The 18,179-nt window shown below is 37.7% G+C and overlaps 1 protein-coding gene across 1 annotated transcript; it reads right to left on the minus strand.

Moving 5' to 3' along the window:
* Positions 1 to 5,414: 5,414 nt before the first annotated feature.
* LOC115919166 (stromelysin-3-like) lies at positions 5,415 to 17,047 on the minus strand. The gene is made up of 8 exons (XM_030972234.1): positions 16,536 to 17,047; positions 14,914 to 14,990; positions 9,653 to 9,939; positions 8,751 to 8,975; positions 7,949 to 8,194; positions 7,068 to 7,181; positions 6,230 to 6,394; positions 5,415 to 5,815 (listed from the first exon to the last, which is right to left on the minus strand). The coding sequence occupies exons 1-8, from the start codon at positions 16,977 to 16,979 to the stop codon at positions 5,442 to 5,444; spliced, it is 1,932 nt and encodes a 643-aa protein (XP_030828094.1). The 5' UTR covers positions 16,980 to 17,047; the 3' UTR covers positions 5,415 to 5,441.
* Between the last annotated feature and the right edge of the window lie 1,132 nt (positions 17,048 to 18,179).

Raw genomic sequence — 18,179 nt, forward strand, 5'->3', positions numbered from 1 at the left:
TCGCTTGTTTTGCATACTTTGCTATACAGTAGTACAGAGCACATCGGTGAGTCTCTTAGTTTAGACACTAGGGGACTTTAAGATTTACACGACGGCATAGTGTACTGATACGTGTGACGACCTTTTAAGACACAGGTGCCTTAAAAGGGCGTCACACGTAGCAGTCCACGCAAATCTCTAAAAGTCCTTATTATGTTACGCTTGACGGTTGACAAGGGTTTGTGGGTGCAAGCTAGCTAGCTAGGCTATTAAAGGTGCTGTCAGGGGTGGATCCAGCCGGCGGCAGGGGAGGGAACCCAATTCGAGAGAAAATATTTAGCGGCGAAAAAGCTGGCCGATAATTCGCTCAGTTTGGGGGGGGGGCGGCCCCCCCCCCTTGGATCCGCCACTGGGTGCTGTATAAGTTCCCTTATAAACACAAGAAGAACATGACTCACTGTTTATGTTCATTTTCCTCAAATTATGACGTCATCTTTAGACTATTGTCCAGCAATAGCAAAAGTCAAAATAGAAAGGAAACGCAGGCTATTGGTCATTTTTATTGTTTGGAAACAGATAGCATTTCAGAAAAATCAATTTCTTGAACTATAAAGCGCAAAATACTCAAGGGAATACAGAATCAAAGGGAACAAAAAAAGAATAGACCACCGATCGATCATTGAAATAGAATCTTCAAATACTCGATCTTTTTGGAAGAGAAAACAAATTGCAGAGTTGTGAATGTCACATTAAAAAAAAAAAAAAGAGTCTTACGTTTGTTTTCCAAGGCTTGCCACAACTGTGACTCATGCCTGTTCGTTAAACCTTTATGGCATCTATTATTTCCGCGGCTTCTTCCTTCCTTGTCAACTTCGTTGGTATTACTTTACTTCGTTTTCACGGAAAAAGAGGCTCCAAGATTTCGATGTATTTTTTAAAATATTTATTTTAGTTTGCAGGAAAATATGGAAGAAAACAATGGAGAGTAGACTGTTGCGTATTTCCTTTCTGCTTAACATCAGGGGTATACTGCTTACAATCTCAAGTAATTTTGTCACAATTATAACACGCTGAATAATATCTGCATGCACTTTAAAATCGGGAACATTTATCAATCTATCAAAGTAAACCCATTCCTCTCATAAATGATTAATACTAGTTCAAGGGGTGACAGTCTCTTTCAGTGGTGATTAAGAACAACAAAACCCACAAAATTATATGAACATAGAAACTGAAAGAAATTATGACAAATGTTATAAAAATAAATGATGGCACAGGCTTTCACTTGTAAAGACACTTAAATATAAAGTTGAGTTCTGGTCATGCGATTGCATTGTGAAAGATACGTTATGGAATCGATTAGAATCGTGCAGCCCGTATTGTTTCAAATGCAAGAAAATATGATCATGTGTCTCCCTTAATTAAAGAACTACATTGGTTACCTGTTCATTAGAGAAAGTATAAAGTTTCGCTATTTGTTTATAAATCCATGTATAACCTTATCTCATCCTATATTTCTAGTCTGTTTTGTCCCATCCAGCAATCAAGATATCCATTACGTTCAAGGTCAGACCCCCTTCTTCTGCAAATCTCCCGCATCAATTCGAAGAAGGGTCAACAAAATATAATTTTTTTCTGGTACCACTATTTGGAATAGTCTCCCATCAAGCATTCGTTCCTGCACCTCAGTCGCATCATTTAAGAGAAATCTAAAAACTCATCTGTTTTCTTTGTAATTGTTATTTTTAGAGTATAATGCACTTGGAGAGCATATAATTGTTCTGTTTTTATTTACTAATGTAAAGCGCTTTGAGCATGTTTATGTAAAGGCGCTATATAAATATCAATATGTATGTATGTATGTTGATCATCTATAAGTATTGGTGTGTACTGCAAGGTTCTCGAATCATCAAAATGATAAGAACTTTGGCCCAGTCTTGGTAAAGTTACAAGCACTATACACAGAAAGATGTATATGGGATAAGACGAACATGCGGGAAAAAAAAAATCCGTCCCGATTTTTATGACGTTACATGCCATATTTAGAATATTAAGGCATTTGAAGAGCCATGCTTTTCAGGTAACATTTGTTATCTGATATTCTTTCACACTTGCATAATACAATGGTAACGCTCACAAATTATTTTTTACCTCATCCCAGAACTGAACTTTCTCTTTGCCGTCAAAAAAGAAAGTATTATGAGCGAAACCAAATGTGAAAATCATTCGTTCGTTCGATCGAAGAATATCAAGATGTACATCATCTAATTCTAAATAGAAAGATGCTTATTTAGCCAACTTGACTATACACACCGGAGACACCGGGTATGCTTTCAAAGGGAGGGAACATGCATAAGAGTACCCTAATAACACTGAGTGGGGGGGGGGGGAGGGGGGTCTCATCATCGAGCCTTCGAAGTTCAGAAGCACCATGAGGGATGTCACACATTAAAGAGGTAATGCTTTTATTTAATCTTAAAAAGGGAATCTGCATTATAAATGTATCATATTAATGGCAAGAATTTCTGTCATGACAAATAACATAGTCAATGTTTAACAGAATTATATATGAAGATTGAAGTCCTATACAGGTCTCACTGTATGTACAAGTAGACATGTAATCCCTAATCTATCATTCTAAAAAGCTAAGTAATTCATTGATTGATACAATAGTAGCGGGAACAAGAAGAGATGGAAAGGGGGGAAAGAGTAATAGATATTAACAGGGGGCCTGGAAAGGGGACATGCATGCCGCGCTATCAAGGTCAATAAATAAAAAAGTTAAAAACATGACATCATCATACAATTTACTAATAAGTCATGGTCTGCTTTTTATCTTCTTTATTTCATTTTGAAAAATGTTCACAAATGTAATCTTAATGTACACTCAGGTATCAATTCCAACTTTTAAGGTGACATTGACTTTATTAAAGCGATCGCGATTTTCTTTTAGTAATTTCATTGATTTTTTTTTGTTCATCAAGATTTCGATAAACAATTTTTCTTTGATTTCCCCAACTTCTCTCGTTTGTTATCAAGTTTGGATTTTAGCAGAGAGATACATAGCGGAACAACTTAATAAATGAAGACAACAACGACCCAAATAAAGATAATATTTGTATTGGTAATATTAGGGTATTCCCATTATTTCGCAACAAACACCGAGGAAACTAACTTACCAATATCAGTGAGATAAAAGTTTGTCAACCTCAAAATAAGCTCGTTTGACTCAAATTTCCGTTATGGAAGGAAAAAGCAAATCTCTCTCTCTCTCTCTCTTTCTCTCCGTCAATTTTATTCACTTCCTTTGATAGTAATTTCAAAACATTCAACGTATTATGGTGTCGGTTATACCTGGTTATGCTCATTAATGAAACCTCTGTATATCCCGAATTAAAATATTTGGAAACACAAACTGATTATTTTTTTAATGTCATCTTAATTTTTCAGTCATCTCATTTGTGCTTCGATTCTTACTCCTGACATGTGCTCTGACTGCTCATGCCGCCTTCTTCTCATTTATTACTATCAACACTGATCCAAATCATTTCGATTATTGCGCTAATTATAGAACAAGCGCTGAATACGTCACTCAAACAAAGAAATAACAGTTTTACAAGACAAATTTATTTGACTGATGAGCGGATGTATATCACATAATCTGCTTACTCCTATCTCCATGTTTATTTCAGAATACCCAGAACAGACATTTTAAGCAACAAAATACGAAAAATCAGTCATTTCATTGATTTCAAATTGTGTATTTTAAATAAACAAATATTCATTCTACAATCATAAAACTTCATCTGCATCGGTGATATATTTGGAAGTTAATCATTTTCATCTCATCGTTTGAAAAGCCGAGCAGCTGAAACTTTCGGAGGTAAAGATTTTGTTTTGAAATCAATGATTCAACTTTCAACCAACAGCTCTCGCTGAAGTCTAGATATGGCATTATATTTGTTAGTATAGATAATTTGTTAAAGTTGATACTCTAAGCAAATAAATGTCCCTTAATTTGTTACCTACGGCAAGTATATGTTATTTTTAAGTTTTTCAATTACTTAGTATATCACAAAAAAATTCTGTCTACTCGAAATCCTCAATTGAAATGTCTAAAATATCCGCCTCTCTTTGCATAGAAAATCAGTCACGACGCTGGTCTACTATTTATGACCTCACGTCCGGGAGAGAGTATATTCACGTACCCGGATGTTCTATAGCAAACATCTGCAGAGTGATACGATTTTCTGCATATTTTTGTTTCAAAGGCTGAAAAGTCTAATAAATCATAATTCTATGTACAATTCTTTACCTTCCCCTAGTATTTCATAGTATTAATATCAATTCCCCTTTTAAAAATTATGACATATACATGCCAACGATGTGCTATTAGTCGATATTTTCACCATGTAATTTTTGTTTTGGTGTTGAAATCGGCCCAGGCACGGAGTGAACAGTTGCTGTCTACCCATGCACAGTTCATTACCATACACTACAGCGATCTCCCGATGGTTTCTTCTTCCTTTTTCCCCATGTCTTTCACCTTCCTTGGCCCTGAACATCCTTCATCTACCAATTCTGACACCGGTAGTCAGGAGCAAGTCTTTGTTAGTTGTTTTTCTTAGCTGGCAACGTCGCTTTCATTCTCTTGCAATTGCCGATAAACATATAACTAGCGCACGTACGTTCCATCACAAGCAAGCAGCGCCTAGAGCAGCGGCTTGGTCTTACCTCCCGATTCTGCTCGCTCCACGAACGTTCATGCAAGAGCCGCATCACTCGCCAAAATATTATAGAGGAAGCGCGCTTGCATGATCTCGTTCAAGTTTGATATTTTACAACATAAAATGTTTAACTGGTACTGTATCCTTTTTTGAGGCAGTCACACACATCTATGATAAGTACTATCATAGTTCTAGACCTATTCGTTTTACAAAACTGCTCATGTACATCTGATGACAATATAATGCATCCGCCTATTCATAAGTGCACGATTTAACTTTAATTCCTAAGCAGTAAACTCGTCTTAAATAGGTGAATATGAGGATATAAAAAGAAATCAGCGACTGGAAAATGTTGCTTCGTTATTCTTCATTCAAATGAAAACAGAAAATCCATCAAATATACTCCTTAACAACAACAAATCTAAGCTCTGACAGGATAGCATTTACGTAGGGATATCACTGCCATTCACTCTCACTGAGCCCATGACTCCCGTTCGTGACGTCACGGATAGAGGCCCGACACTACGTGCACTTCCGGGTTTCAGACTTAGATATTTTGGTAGAGTTTACTCGAATAAATTCATTATTCTAAACTTGTTTTGTCGGGTGGACACCATTTGGTGTTATTATGGGGGTTAAAAGCTTTCTATTTTTGTAATTATCTCAGTATTTGGGATTGTCTTAGAGTATCAACTTTAAAGATCTACTGTTTGAAGAACCCTGATTTGGGGGCATTCATATTGATCGGTTGTCACATCCTAACCAATACTTGGCCTTAGAAACCGGGTATCCGCCAGACAATTTCATCTTGGCATCGTTGTACCGCCAAAAGTCGTCTCCCTTGAAGAAATACGTCCGGCCATTCTTCCATTGGAATGCCGCGTCTATTTTAACGGGTACATCAGGCCACTGTCGCCGGATAGTCTGGGGAGGACCCACACTGAGTGTCTGCTCATCAAACTCGTAGAATCGGAATCCTTTGAAGAGGTAGAGTTTACCGTTCCCGCCCCATCGGAAACCTGCGTTGGGTCCCGATGGTAGTCCCGCGGGAACACGTCGCGGGAATCCTTCGTCGAGCTGCCTGTCCACGAACCGCCACATCTTGCGACCTATTTGTGATAATGGAGAGTGGGAGAATTTATTAACTCATGAATTGATATATCAATTAATCTATTTATTTTATTGATCCTGCATAAATCAATAAAATATCATGGTCCATATTTTATTGAATGCACTCCCAGACTCAATAAAATCATGTAAAACTTTAAATTCATCCAACTTCAATACGAAGAAAGCATTTCTGCCAGAGCACATTGTTTGATATTTTCTCAGTGCTAAACTAATATTCAACATTATTACGAGATTTCTATACAAAAAAATCCATCGCTATCATAACTCCCGTAAAGTCCCGTTTACTTATATTCGTTTTCTGTGTCAGACATATTTATATCAACATATTTTCATTATCATTTTCATCAACATCATCACCATTTTATTAGAATTAGTAATTTAATTTTACCAACCTCTAAACATGTAGAGTCGATTGCCGATGGAGAGTACGGCATGAACGAGAGAGGGCGCTCCTTTGAATACGAGTCTAGTTTTCTTTGGGTAGCCAGGCAGTATCCTATTATCGCCGATCGCCCATAGGTATCGTCCCTTGAAAGCATACACTACATCGTCTACAGCTGTGACGTAAGGTGAAAAACACAATATACAGAAAAATATTAAAAAAACCACAAAGGTATCTGGTCACAGTTTGTGTCAGTCGTTCATTTACTGGATTCTCTAACCAATAGTTGAGGGTTCGAATCCCAGCCTGGCACCATTGGCATTAATCCGCTTTTGCCACTCTCCACCCAGGTGTAAATGGATACCCGATATGCCTGAGCGATACTTATTTGTCCGCCAGATATGACCGGGGTAATAATGTTTGGAGCGTCAGGAGTGTCACAGCATGACGGACATGTGCGCTAATTAAGAAGCCACCATTATTACCATTTACGTAAAGGTCCCAAATCCCCCCTCCAACCCTAGGCGGTTGCCCGACAATTTATCTTGCGACAATAATATTGCTCCGCGGTAATGTCCTAACCGAATTCCTGACTTCATCCCTTGACATAACATTATACTTAGCCCTATTATCCTAACCCTAAACAATTAGAAAATAGAGGATTTGATTCGACTTCGCCTTTCCTTAAATTTAGAAGCCTCTTTTGACAATGTATGATCATGATCAAACTGGGCCGTCTTTATGACACTACACCCTACAAAATTGCATTTCAAATTCCTTTGTTTTATGAGTTGATAGAATATAAAGTTGTGATATTATACGTTTTTGATGAATCTTGTCCTACTTACAGTAGTAAGTAGCGGCATCCCACGTTGAGTTACAAGCATCAGGGAGATTGGGATTAGGGGGGTTGGTAGGGGCAGCACCCATTTCCATCTCCTTGCGCGTCAGAGCGGGCTTGCCTGAATGGGAAGAAAAAGATTAAAGGGAGTGTGTCATGGCACATACTGTTTAACGCCATCTACGTCTTCTTTTAGACAACTGCACGTAAACGAATGGACTTGATTAACTGGGTCAGCGCGCTAGAGTGGGTCAGTGCGCGCTAGCGTTGGCGAAACAGTTCTCCTCACGCTTCGGTTTCGCATATGTTGCATGCACGTGAATGCTGCGGTCGCGTCGTCCTTAGTCGAATATACACTGTCGCTCATAAAGTTGGAATATTTTTGTTTTACCCCAATTTATGGAATTATTTAAAAAATAATTTAAATATAATAGATCTAGACTAGATAATAGTATACATTCTCTGATTTTATTGTATGATAATTTGACAATGTGTGTTTTGCGTGACTGCTAAAGCATGTGTATGCTAATATGCTTATCAACTAGGGACCTACGCCCTTAAGTCATAAATGACGGAAATGAGGATTAATGCCCCACAAAAGGGCACTAATATAGCACATCGATACCGTTTTGATCCTGGGGCCTCACAGTTACGAGGCCATTGCTTTGTCACTGAACCATGACTGTACGCAGCGGGGGCTAGGGTAGGGGGCAGTTTCCATAAATAAAAACAAACAAAGAAAATGCAATATATTTTCAATAATTGATTGCATTTTACCCCGGTCCCCAACATAACAAAATCCTCTGGACGGCCATGCATTATGGCTCAAGGCATGGACACAATACATACAACCAAGGAGATTCTTTAAAACTCCTTGGTAATACATACCATAGATCTGTTGAATACCATCTATATCATCCTGGGAGAGGGCATAATCATGCTGGTATCCCAGATACCAAGGGTACATCAAAGCCCCCATGTCACTGGAGTGCTCCAACCCGAGGCTGTGTCCGATCTCATGAGCTGCTACGATGAAGAGATCAGTATCCTGTTCGCTACCCACGCTGAATGTCTCGTCATCGTCGAAATGGAGATCGCCGTTCTCAGGGAAGAAAGCGTGCGCGAGAGTACCACCTGTTGAAAAAAGTATTTAAAAAATGTTTTCAAATTTCTATGATACCGTCTAGTGCACGCCAAAACTGTCAGTAGTTACCTGGCTCTATATCACTAAATTTTGTTCGGCAACCTCAAGTTCTTGATTGGATAATGTGGGTTGGATTTTTTCCTCTCAGAGGGATTTATTCTTTACATCGGGTTTCAATGTTACGATAAGCGCAATTATATGGAAAAAGCTGAATGATAACTGAATTACATAGATTTTCTGAGGTGCTGGACAGCTAAAGGTTCACCAGTCAACGGATAATGGATTTTGTAGTAGAAATATATATATATATATATAATTTTAAGACTGTTTTATGTTCTTAGGTGCTCTTTCAAATTATGTGATGACTATATTTATTATTCTAGTGCATTTTGCAGTTGAGATGTATCGCATTACAGTTAATTAAATAGATTAACGTTTCCACAATAGCGTGCCAAAAATGACGATGTAATTTCAACGATCACCGTAGACTAACAATCCAACACAATCATTTCATCTTTTAAATCATCTTTGTAATCCAAATCTTACCTGGCCCATCGAAAGCAGCAAAAGCGCCGTCGCCATGGACTCCGGTAGCGAACCGGATGACGATGTCGGCGGCTTTGGGATCCGATGTTTCTCTGAAGGTCAGCGTGGTCACATCAGCCCAGAGTTGGAAGGCTCGACTCACTGCATCACGGATCTGGGCCTCAGTGAGATCAGGGCTGAAGTTCTTGAAGTGGTAAGTGATGTTTACCTTTTTCCATTCGGAACCTAGCGAGGGAGACCAACAAAAAGAGGATTATACGTTGACAGAAAGGAAATGTAGCAGAAAACATAGAAGAGCAGGGCATGGATCTATAGGCTTCTGTGAGATCAAGGTTGAAGTTCTGAAAGTGATGGGAATGTTAGTCTTTTTTCCAATTGGGACCTTACTAGGGTGGAAAACACTGAATATGGAATAAACTAGTGATTATGATGATGATGATATATACGATGGTGATGATGATGATGATGATGATGATGATGAGGATGCCTACAACATAACAAAAGGAGGAGAAGTATATCACAAAGAAGAAGAGTATGGGAGGGCATGGACCTGCGTCTGCTTGAGATCAGAGCTGAAGGTCTTGGAGTGATAACCAATGTTGCTCTGTTTCCACTCAGACCATAGTTGACAGGGGGAAGAGAGAGGCAATAATCAGTATGAAAACCATACAAAGCAGAAGGGCAATCAGTTTGTCAGGAAGAAGAAGAAGAGGATATGCATGGACTTGGGCCTTTGTGAGATCAAGGCTAAAGTTCTTGATAATTGTGGAGCGTCAATTGTGGAGCAACAGAAGTGTCGCGTCTTTCAGACATGAGCACTATACTAGAACCCTCCATCATATTTATCATTATTGTTATAAGTAGGGGTATTCGATTTAAAAAAAAAGTTATTAACATTATACCTTGGATGCTATATCTCGGCGATCGATGTCTAAACGAGCTCCACCTCTTCACACCGACTTGATGATCGGTAGTAGTACTCTCGCCCACATCACCCGCCGCTTCGTTCACGACGTTTTCGATGACCTGGATGAACTTGCTTGTGCCATTGGTCTGAAGTTTATTCATACTGCCCATGCGCGATGACCCTAGCATGTCTTCCACCCCGCATCTGCTAGAGTCCATGATCATCTGGGTAGTGTCATCCATTTCACCCGTTTGGTTGATACCGGCAAACCTCTGGAAAGTACTAAAAACAAATTAAAACAAAAAACTTTGTAAAGATATATATCATATTCATATTAATTAAGTGACGGATCTAGATCCATAGGCCAAGTGAGTACATGAATATGCCCCCCCCCCCGGCATACCTTAAGTACTTCAAAGTTTTGTGACGTATCTAATAAATACTTTGAAAGAAAAAGCTAGCTTTGTACAAGGTTGCAACTTTTCCCCGGTTTTCATCGCACATTTGCGGGATATACTGGCCAAGATAAAAGGAAGAAACTTGCGGCCAAATTGGAAACATGTCAAAATGTGTATCTAATAATCCCAAACACAAAACACAAATTAGATAAACTCATTTTATTAATCATATTAAACCTAATAATGACCTAGTTATGCGTAATATATTGACGTCACCACAAAAAAGATCACGATGTAAGGTAAAAGTGCTTTATACATTAATACTGTCATATATTTCATATTGTAACATTATATGGGCAAATTCGAAAAGTAACGTTGACACCATTATACTATTACAAAAGAAAACAATGCGTATATGTACTGATTCTTCCTATCGCGACCACACCAATCCCTTGTTTTCAAAACTAAAATCTCTAAAAGCTGATGATATTTATATTCTACAAATAGCACTTTTCATGTTTCGTTTACAAAATGGTCTACTACCTTCATATTTCCCCCCATTGTTTAATTTGAATAAAACCATCCACTCTTACCCTACAAGGCAAACTGAAAAATTCCATTTAAGAAATCCTTAAACCGCATTGGCTCTCAAATCCATAAGACACGCCGGCCCAGACATCTGGAACTCTCTGCCCATTGTAATAAGAAACCTTAGGACATTGCATTCGTTTAAGAAGGCAGTTAAAACTATGTTATTGTCTAAGTATTGATCATGTCGTGTGTAATTACACTGTATTCATGTTCATGTGTACAGTGACTGTATATTCAATAATGATGTGTACTCGTCCATGACCTAGCATCGTTTAGCCATTTTATGAATGAACCTGCATTCAATCAGCAGATGTACGAGATTTATTGTGTTATTACCAACGCTCCTTCTCTCCCCTTTCCTTTTCTTCTCTGCAAGTCAGTCTTTTCTATTTGTATTTGTTATTGTTGTTGTATCTAAGTTGAGGGCTGCGGGCACGTCAAGCTACTTTGCTTATTTCTGTAGCCCTCCTGCATCTAATGTATGTTAATTATGCATTCAATATATTTGTTTAAATTCGTTCATTATCTGTATAAAATTATATACACTTAAAATATTGTATCAAACCATATTATGTTCATGAAAATGTATGATGTAAAAAGAAAAAAAAGATGCAGAAACCAATAAACCAACCAATAAATAAATACAAATTAAACAAATTATACAAAATACCACTCATTTATGTCAGCAAGAAAGGGTTGAATTTGTATTCATGATTCTTTAATTTTGAAGACTGGAATCCCCAAATTACCATCAATCAGCATTAATAACCGAAAATAGATTGTTTGGTTTAGGTTTGTTTGGTACGGTTTGTTTTGTTTAGTTTTTATTTTAAATACATAGGCCTACATATGAACATAAAACATATAATGATAACTATTCAAAATGAATACGGCTGGATCACTCTATTTAGAGCCATTATAATCTAATGGCTCTGCTCCTTTTATGAGGTCCAGAAGGAAAGATATGAAAAGAAGAAAAGTGAATTGGTAGCATAGAACAGATCGAGACAACTGATGACAAGGAGAGCTCCAATGAATCAATCAATGATTGAATGAATGAATGAGCAAATGAATCGTTGCAGCCAACTGGCAGAAAGATGAGAACATTTCCTGGAGGTCAATAAAGCCTTATAACCGATAAAATGCACAAGCCAAATGTAGATATCACTGCTCAATTTCCCCAATTTGTTTCGTTATTATCTGCTTATTTGATAGAAACAAGTTATCTTGGAGTTTGGTTTCGAACCATGATAATGTGATTGGGTATCTGGAACCAAGTTCATTTTGATGATGTAATCAGTGGCGTATCCGGGCCGTAATGAAGGAATAGGGGAGGGGAAGGGGGCAACAGAGAACATGTGATCCATGTAGTTTATTTAAGTGACGAACCACGGTTGAAGTGAGAATTTAGTGTTCCGCCAACAGTCAATATTTCGTTTCTTCGAAATGTAAACTAATTAATATAATTCTTCAATTGCATAATCAATCTATTACCAAAAAAAAAAAGAGTTTGGGACAACTTTATCCTAAAGGAACTATTGATAATGATGTTTGAAATACTATAATAGTAATAATAAAATTGTGTTTTCGATGAAAATATTTCCGCCCCTTTGAACCCTTCACTTTTTCATAAGATCGTGTTAGAGGCTTTATTTCTATTGACAGATGTATACTTATAAAATTTCCTGTCCCCGTTACCCAGTTCTCCTTCTTTATGACGGCCTAATTCATAACTAACGATAACATGTAGCACCTCTCTGCAACATCACGTGACGACCGGGTAGATATTTTATGAGCTACAAAACCCTAATAAACCCAATTGGTTGAATTTTAAGAGCGATCCGCTTGTTTGTCAATGAATGAATAAAGAGTCCGTGGTGGATTTAGGTTTTGTGCGGAATATTGGGAGGGGGAGGGGGTGATCTGTGGTATAGCTAATAATGGGGGGTTTCAAATTTCGAATTCCGGAGAAGCAAAGGAGAGCTGCTGCCTGTGGTTCAAATTTGATTTGATTTGATTTATTTATTTCTGTTTGATTTTCTTTTTCTTTTGCATTTGTACAAATATATAACAAACAAAAAAATTGCAAATTTTACATATATGGCAAAAGATATTATGTAGAATAAAGTAGGGCTGGTTGTAACTAATCGCAAACATCAAACAGGACGGTTGATAAAGTAAGCAAAGCTTGGTAGCATGACTACCATCAATGGACACATACTAATACGACTAATACAAATATGGAGAAACTTCTCTTTATTGACGTTCCTCTCCAGTTTGAATATTATCCTGATTGTAAAGGGAGAAAAGAAGAAGTCAAAACGCCCTGGTGGAAGCTCATGATCATGGATTTCAAGCATTTACAAGTCAGTCGTTCATGGTGTATCTGGATCCTATTAATTGTTAGGGAGTAGAGCTGATCTATGCCTGCTATAGCTTTCCATATAATTATTTCAGCAACGAAATCACGTTTCCTGGGTAGTGAGGCTCTTGATGGAAAGGGTACAAGGACGGTGGTCCCTTTTTAGACTCGTTAAAAAAGGTAATACAAAGTTTTAGGAAATGTTGAAAATTGGGTGGATAGTGATTCTTTACAATTATGATATATTTGGATGCCCCTGTGGATGTATTATAAGCACTAGAAAATTCAGCCCCCGTAAAGCACTTCTGCTTTCGAGAAAAATTGAATATAAAAATTTACCGGTGCTCCCAGTAAATTTTGATATATTTCAAATAGCGCCTACGGCCGTACAATGGTAGCTGCGACCATGAAAATCTCAGAATATGTAGTTGTGATATCTAATTTTCGAACGGTAATAGCTAATCGGTCGATTTTAGTCGAGAAACATTGTTTTACAGCTTAATTAATATCTTGACCTAGAGAGGGAGCTATACAACATAAAGAGATTATTATTTACAATTTCATAACTTTAGACTTGATTTCAACCGCGACAACGAGCACTGAATATTGTAGGGTCGCATATGATTCCAATATGTTCATTTGAACCAAATTCATGACCCCATACCAAAACTTTGTATTACCTAAGGAGCTATCGTCAACAACACAATTTAAAAAAAAATGGAAAGATAAATGGCCTCTATAGGCCTGATTTTGAAAGTATGGTTACGTTATCACTCGTATCAGCCAGCGTGCAGCAGTAGAAGTTCTTATAGCAGAGGCCCATTCGTGAGCAACCAAATATTTCAGCAATGTTTGAATATATTTGAGAATATTTCATTTTTAACTCTAGTATAAGACCGCAAATTTACGTTCTATAATGTGATGTGACTCCTTTTAATGTGCATACATTTCAAACCGTCTCTTGATGTGAATCTACAATATGCACTAGAATGTGAGTCAATAAAATATTTTGTCATTAAATCAAAACAAAACAAGATCGAGAAGAATATCCGTTTCGAAAAGTTGTCAAAAGTAGATGATAATTGGCTTGCAAATATATCTTGGTGAGTAATTAGTGAGTTAAAAACCGTTATTATCGTTAATGTTCTACTTAGAAAATCTGTGGTGGTAGGTGGTGTGGTGGTGGTAGGGGGGGGGGGTTCAGGAACCCCTCATCTTCCCCATTTACTGCCACTATCAAACATTTCACTTTGCTTGAAAGTACAACCCTCACGTAGATGGGTGGTGAGCTAGCTGAAGCAGGAACTAACTGATAATACAAGATCATGATTAACCATGATTCACATATAGCCTCAGCCTGATAGTGGCTGCTATTAACAAAATTTACCTGAAGGATGTTTCATAGTTTAGGAAGCACGCAAAGGACATAATTGAAATTACACGGTCTTGTGCATCCATATAACTAGCACAGTAGCCATACCATAACCTTCAAATAACCTTCAAAACGGATGTTTCAAGATTTGCAATATATAAAATATTGAATCGGAAATGTATTTGTTCAACCCATCTTAGTTTGTTGATCTAACTATTGGCATAATTTTGTTACCATAGTTCTGATCGATGTTTGTGCAAAAATATGTTACTTCGTTTCGATTTGATACGTCCAAATTAAAGTCATGCAGCTGCAAACCTCAGCCTCTAATACTTTGGTAATCTCTTGTCCCAATTTCTTTTTAATTTCTAGTCTCCTTCTTCTTCTCCTTCTTCTCTTCTTCCTCTTCTTCTTCTTCTTCTTCGTTTTCTTCTTCTTTTTCTTTTCTTCTGATCTGTATTCTTCTCTCCTTCGCCTTTAGAAAACTTCTACTTCTATTTCCAGATATGTTTCTACTTGGTTGTTTTACTCACGTAAGTGCATTCCTTTCAGCTCTCCAGGTATGTTTCACTCCGTTTGGTATGAGGTAACCGTACTTCTCAAGAAAAGCCTTTCAAATAAAACATTAAAAAGAATAAGTTATACCTTATAAAATATGACCCCCCACCCGTCTTTTTAGAATGGTTAAGGTGGCCTTGACAATGATTGCCATAAACTAAATGGTTAGTTGAAGAAGAAAAAACGTAATCAAGCAGAACAAAATTGATTTCATGTTTTCAACAAACATTAGATTGCAGTATACATGCCAATACATTCTCATATCAGATCTCACCTATACTAACAAATGATTTCATCTTAATGAACATAATGAAATATGTCTGTGAGATGACGGATCAGATTGAAAAAAAGATGGGAGAGTTTGTAACAGGACTGTTGAAACAAACACATTAATACATTGATGTATGCAGTAATTTGATTGGTTGAAAAATTAAGGTAGGGAGGAAGGTTGATGTTGAGAGAGAGCTAGAGATGTTGACTGACAGAAAGACAGACAGACATACAGACATATACAGATAGATAGATAGATAGATGTATATATATATATATATATATATATATATATATATATATATATATATACAGATAGATGGATATATATAGATATACAGATAGAGGGATAGATAGATAGACAGATATAGGGATAGATAGACAGACAGATAGAGGGATAGATAGAAAGACAGATAGAGGGATAGATACATAGACAGATATATGGATATATAGATATACAGATAGAGGGATAGATAGATAGACAGATAGAGGGATAGATAGATAGAGGGATAGATAGATAGACAGATAGAGGGATAGATAGATAGACAGATAGAGGGATAGATAGATAGACAGATAGATGGAGATATGTACGATCCGATTTCGGAAGAATTTGCAATAGCATTTGATATGAGTATTCAAACGTTTAAAATCTTAAAGCCCGTCTGTACTACTTTGGCCGGGGGATGAAACCTCCCTGCAAGGTCACTGACAAGTGGTTATCTCATTAAATCAGCTCTCAATTAAAGAAAGAAAAGGGGGATCATGGGTGACCAACAGGCACCAATTAGGCATTGTTTGCTATACAGAGGGCGCAAGTAGCTATGAATAGTACAGTGGGGCTTTAATGATCGAGGATCTGAATAGTCATATATGCTTAATAGAATCTGGTTGCACAGATGAAGACCTGGCCCTTGTTAATGAAACGGCCATTGCAGCAATCGGGCGATGGAAGAACTTAATTTGATTTAATTTACTTTTAAATTAAGGAACTTTACATAACTATCTTGATCTAAGGAGACACGAACGAACGAATAGAATCTGAATTTCAAGGGAATTCAGATTTCTTTGTAGAAAGAAAAGCTAAAGCTCAGAATCGTAATGACGCCTACACAATGTGAAGCCGATCCGGCTTTAATTCTTAGTAGGAAGCTGAAATGCTCTAAAATGTTGGTCTTCTTATCTTCATTTAGATACTAAATCGGGAAGATGATTTTTGTTTATATTGCCATATCAAATGTAATAGCAATTTCTTCGAACATCAAATCCAGGAGGATCGTGTCGTGTGCGCTGGGAATAAGAGTCTTTTTTTTAATTGAAACTTTCTTACCATATGTGAAATTTTCCTTCCGACGGCTCTGTAAAACTTCCGACCGGGTTTGCTAGCACCTCGTATTATTCCCGATAAATCAATCAATTCATAGCGAAATGATGCGCTGACAGTATTTTCGACATTCCCGGTTGTTCCCGAAGTATGTATCTCCACATTCCCGCTAGTTCCAACCGACGTTCTCGATACAGATACTTCATGTGTATGTACGCTCGTTCCCGAAACGACGGCACCTCCCTGCCCATCTTGTCGCGTTGCGTTCCCGACTACATTCCCGGTGATTCCCGAAACGACCTGGGAGGAATGACTATGCACGACATGTGTGCTTGTTAGGCTCTGTACCAGGACGCTAGCTGCATAGATCGGAGGCGTTAACAATACTAAAACACAAAATGTGCTGAATGTCTTCAAAACTTTCCCAAGACCGCCCATTTCCCAAAACATCTATTTCCTTTTCACTGCAAGTCTCCACATAAGTTTTATTTTTGTCGATGAATCCTTCTATACCTATTCCAACGAATAAGCTCGCTTTGGATGACAGAAAAATAAAGCGCCCTGGTCCCACAGCCAAACTTTACACACACCACGGGTGCATCGGAAAGAGCAAAACTGAGTGAGCTCGCGTTAAATAAGTAGTTTCCTTGCAAATTCGTGCGGAGATTCGACAGAAAGATAGATAATACGTGAAAATAGATCAACCTTGGTATATGTAAGGTGATAGTAATTACTATTACATGGCCTCCGCCAAGTTGTGTGACCGGCCCCACATTGAGATAGTTCGCTTATTTTGATCCTAGGTTATTCATCGTTCTGTTTGAGCGAAGTCACAAAGCAAGGAATACAAGATCACTCCTCCATCCCTCATCACCGAGAAGCATATTGTATACAACTGCAGGGACGTCCCATCCATCATTAGGAGCAGGGGGGGGGGGGGGAGAAAAATAAATCTTAGATCAATTATTCAAGTTCTTACGACACACAGTTATATCTGAATATTAGAGAAGTACTCCCCGCACCCCCTCCCCCAATCAGCGTTAATATGAATAGATGATCAAGAAAGAACTGTTTTTGTTTTAGGTTCCAGTTTTTATTTGTTTTACGTTCTATTTTCGATCAACAGGCTTCCAACCATCTCTCCCTCCCCCTTTTATCTCTCTTTCTATTTCGTTGTTTAATTCTCTCTCTCTCTCTCTCTCTCTCTCTCTCTCTCTCTTTTATCTTTTTCTATTCATTTCTCCACTACCATTGATGTCCTCCCCTTTGTATCTTAATTGCTTCCTGTCTTGCTACAATCTTCTTCATCTTGCCCCCTTTTCTCACCTTTCTTCTTCAATGTCTTTCTTTTCTCTTTCTATTCAGTGTCAAAAGAGCACTTTCTAGGTTTGCCTATTAATTGGTCAATAAAACATACATAAGGTAAAAGAAATCTCTATGCACCATTCAAGGTTGACAAAATACACCATTATTATAGTAAAGAGGAGAATATGAAGCCGGTTTTCCACATTGATAAACCCTGACGTGACAACACTGAAGTGAAATCATCAGGTTATATTTTGTTTGGATGACAAGGTTTGTTTTTAAAGGGAAGCCCGCATCCATTTCAGGGTAGCTGAATACATACACAAAACGTTCTTTCTTTTGATT

Source organism: Strongylocentrotus purpuratus, unplaced genomic scaffold (assembly GCF_000002235.5).
Source record: "Strongylocentrotus purpuratus isolate Spur 01 unplaced genomic scaffold, Spur_5.0 spur5_contig_862, whole genome shotgun sequence".
NCBI lineage: Eukaryota > Metazoa > Echinodermata > Echinoidea > Camarodonta > Strongylocentrotidae > Strongylocentrotus > Strongylocentrotus purpuratus.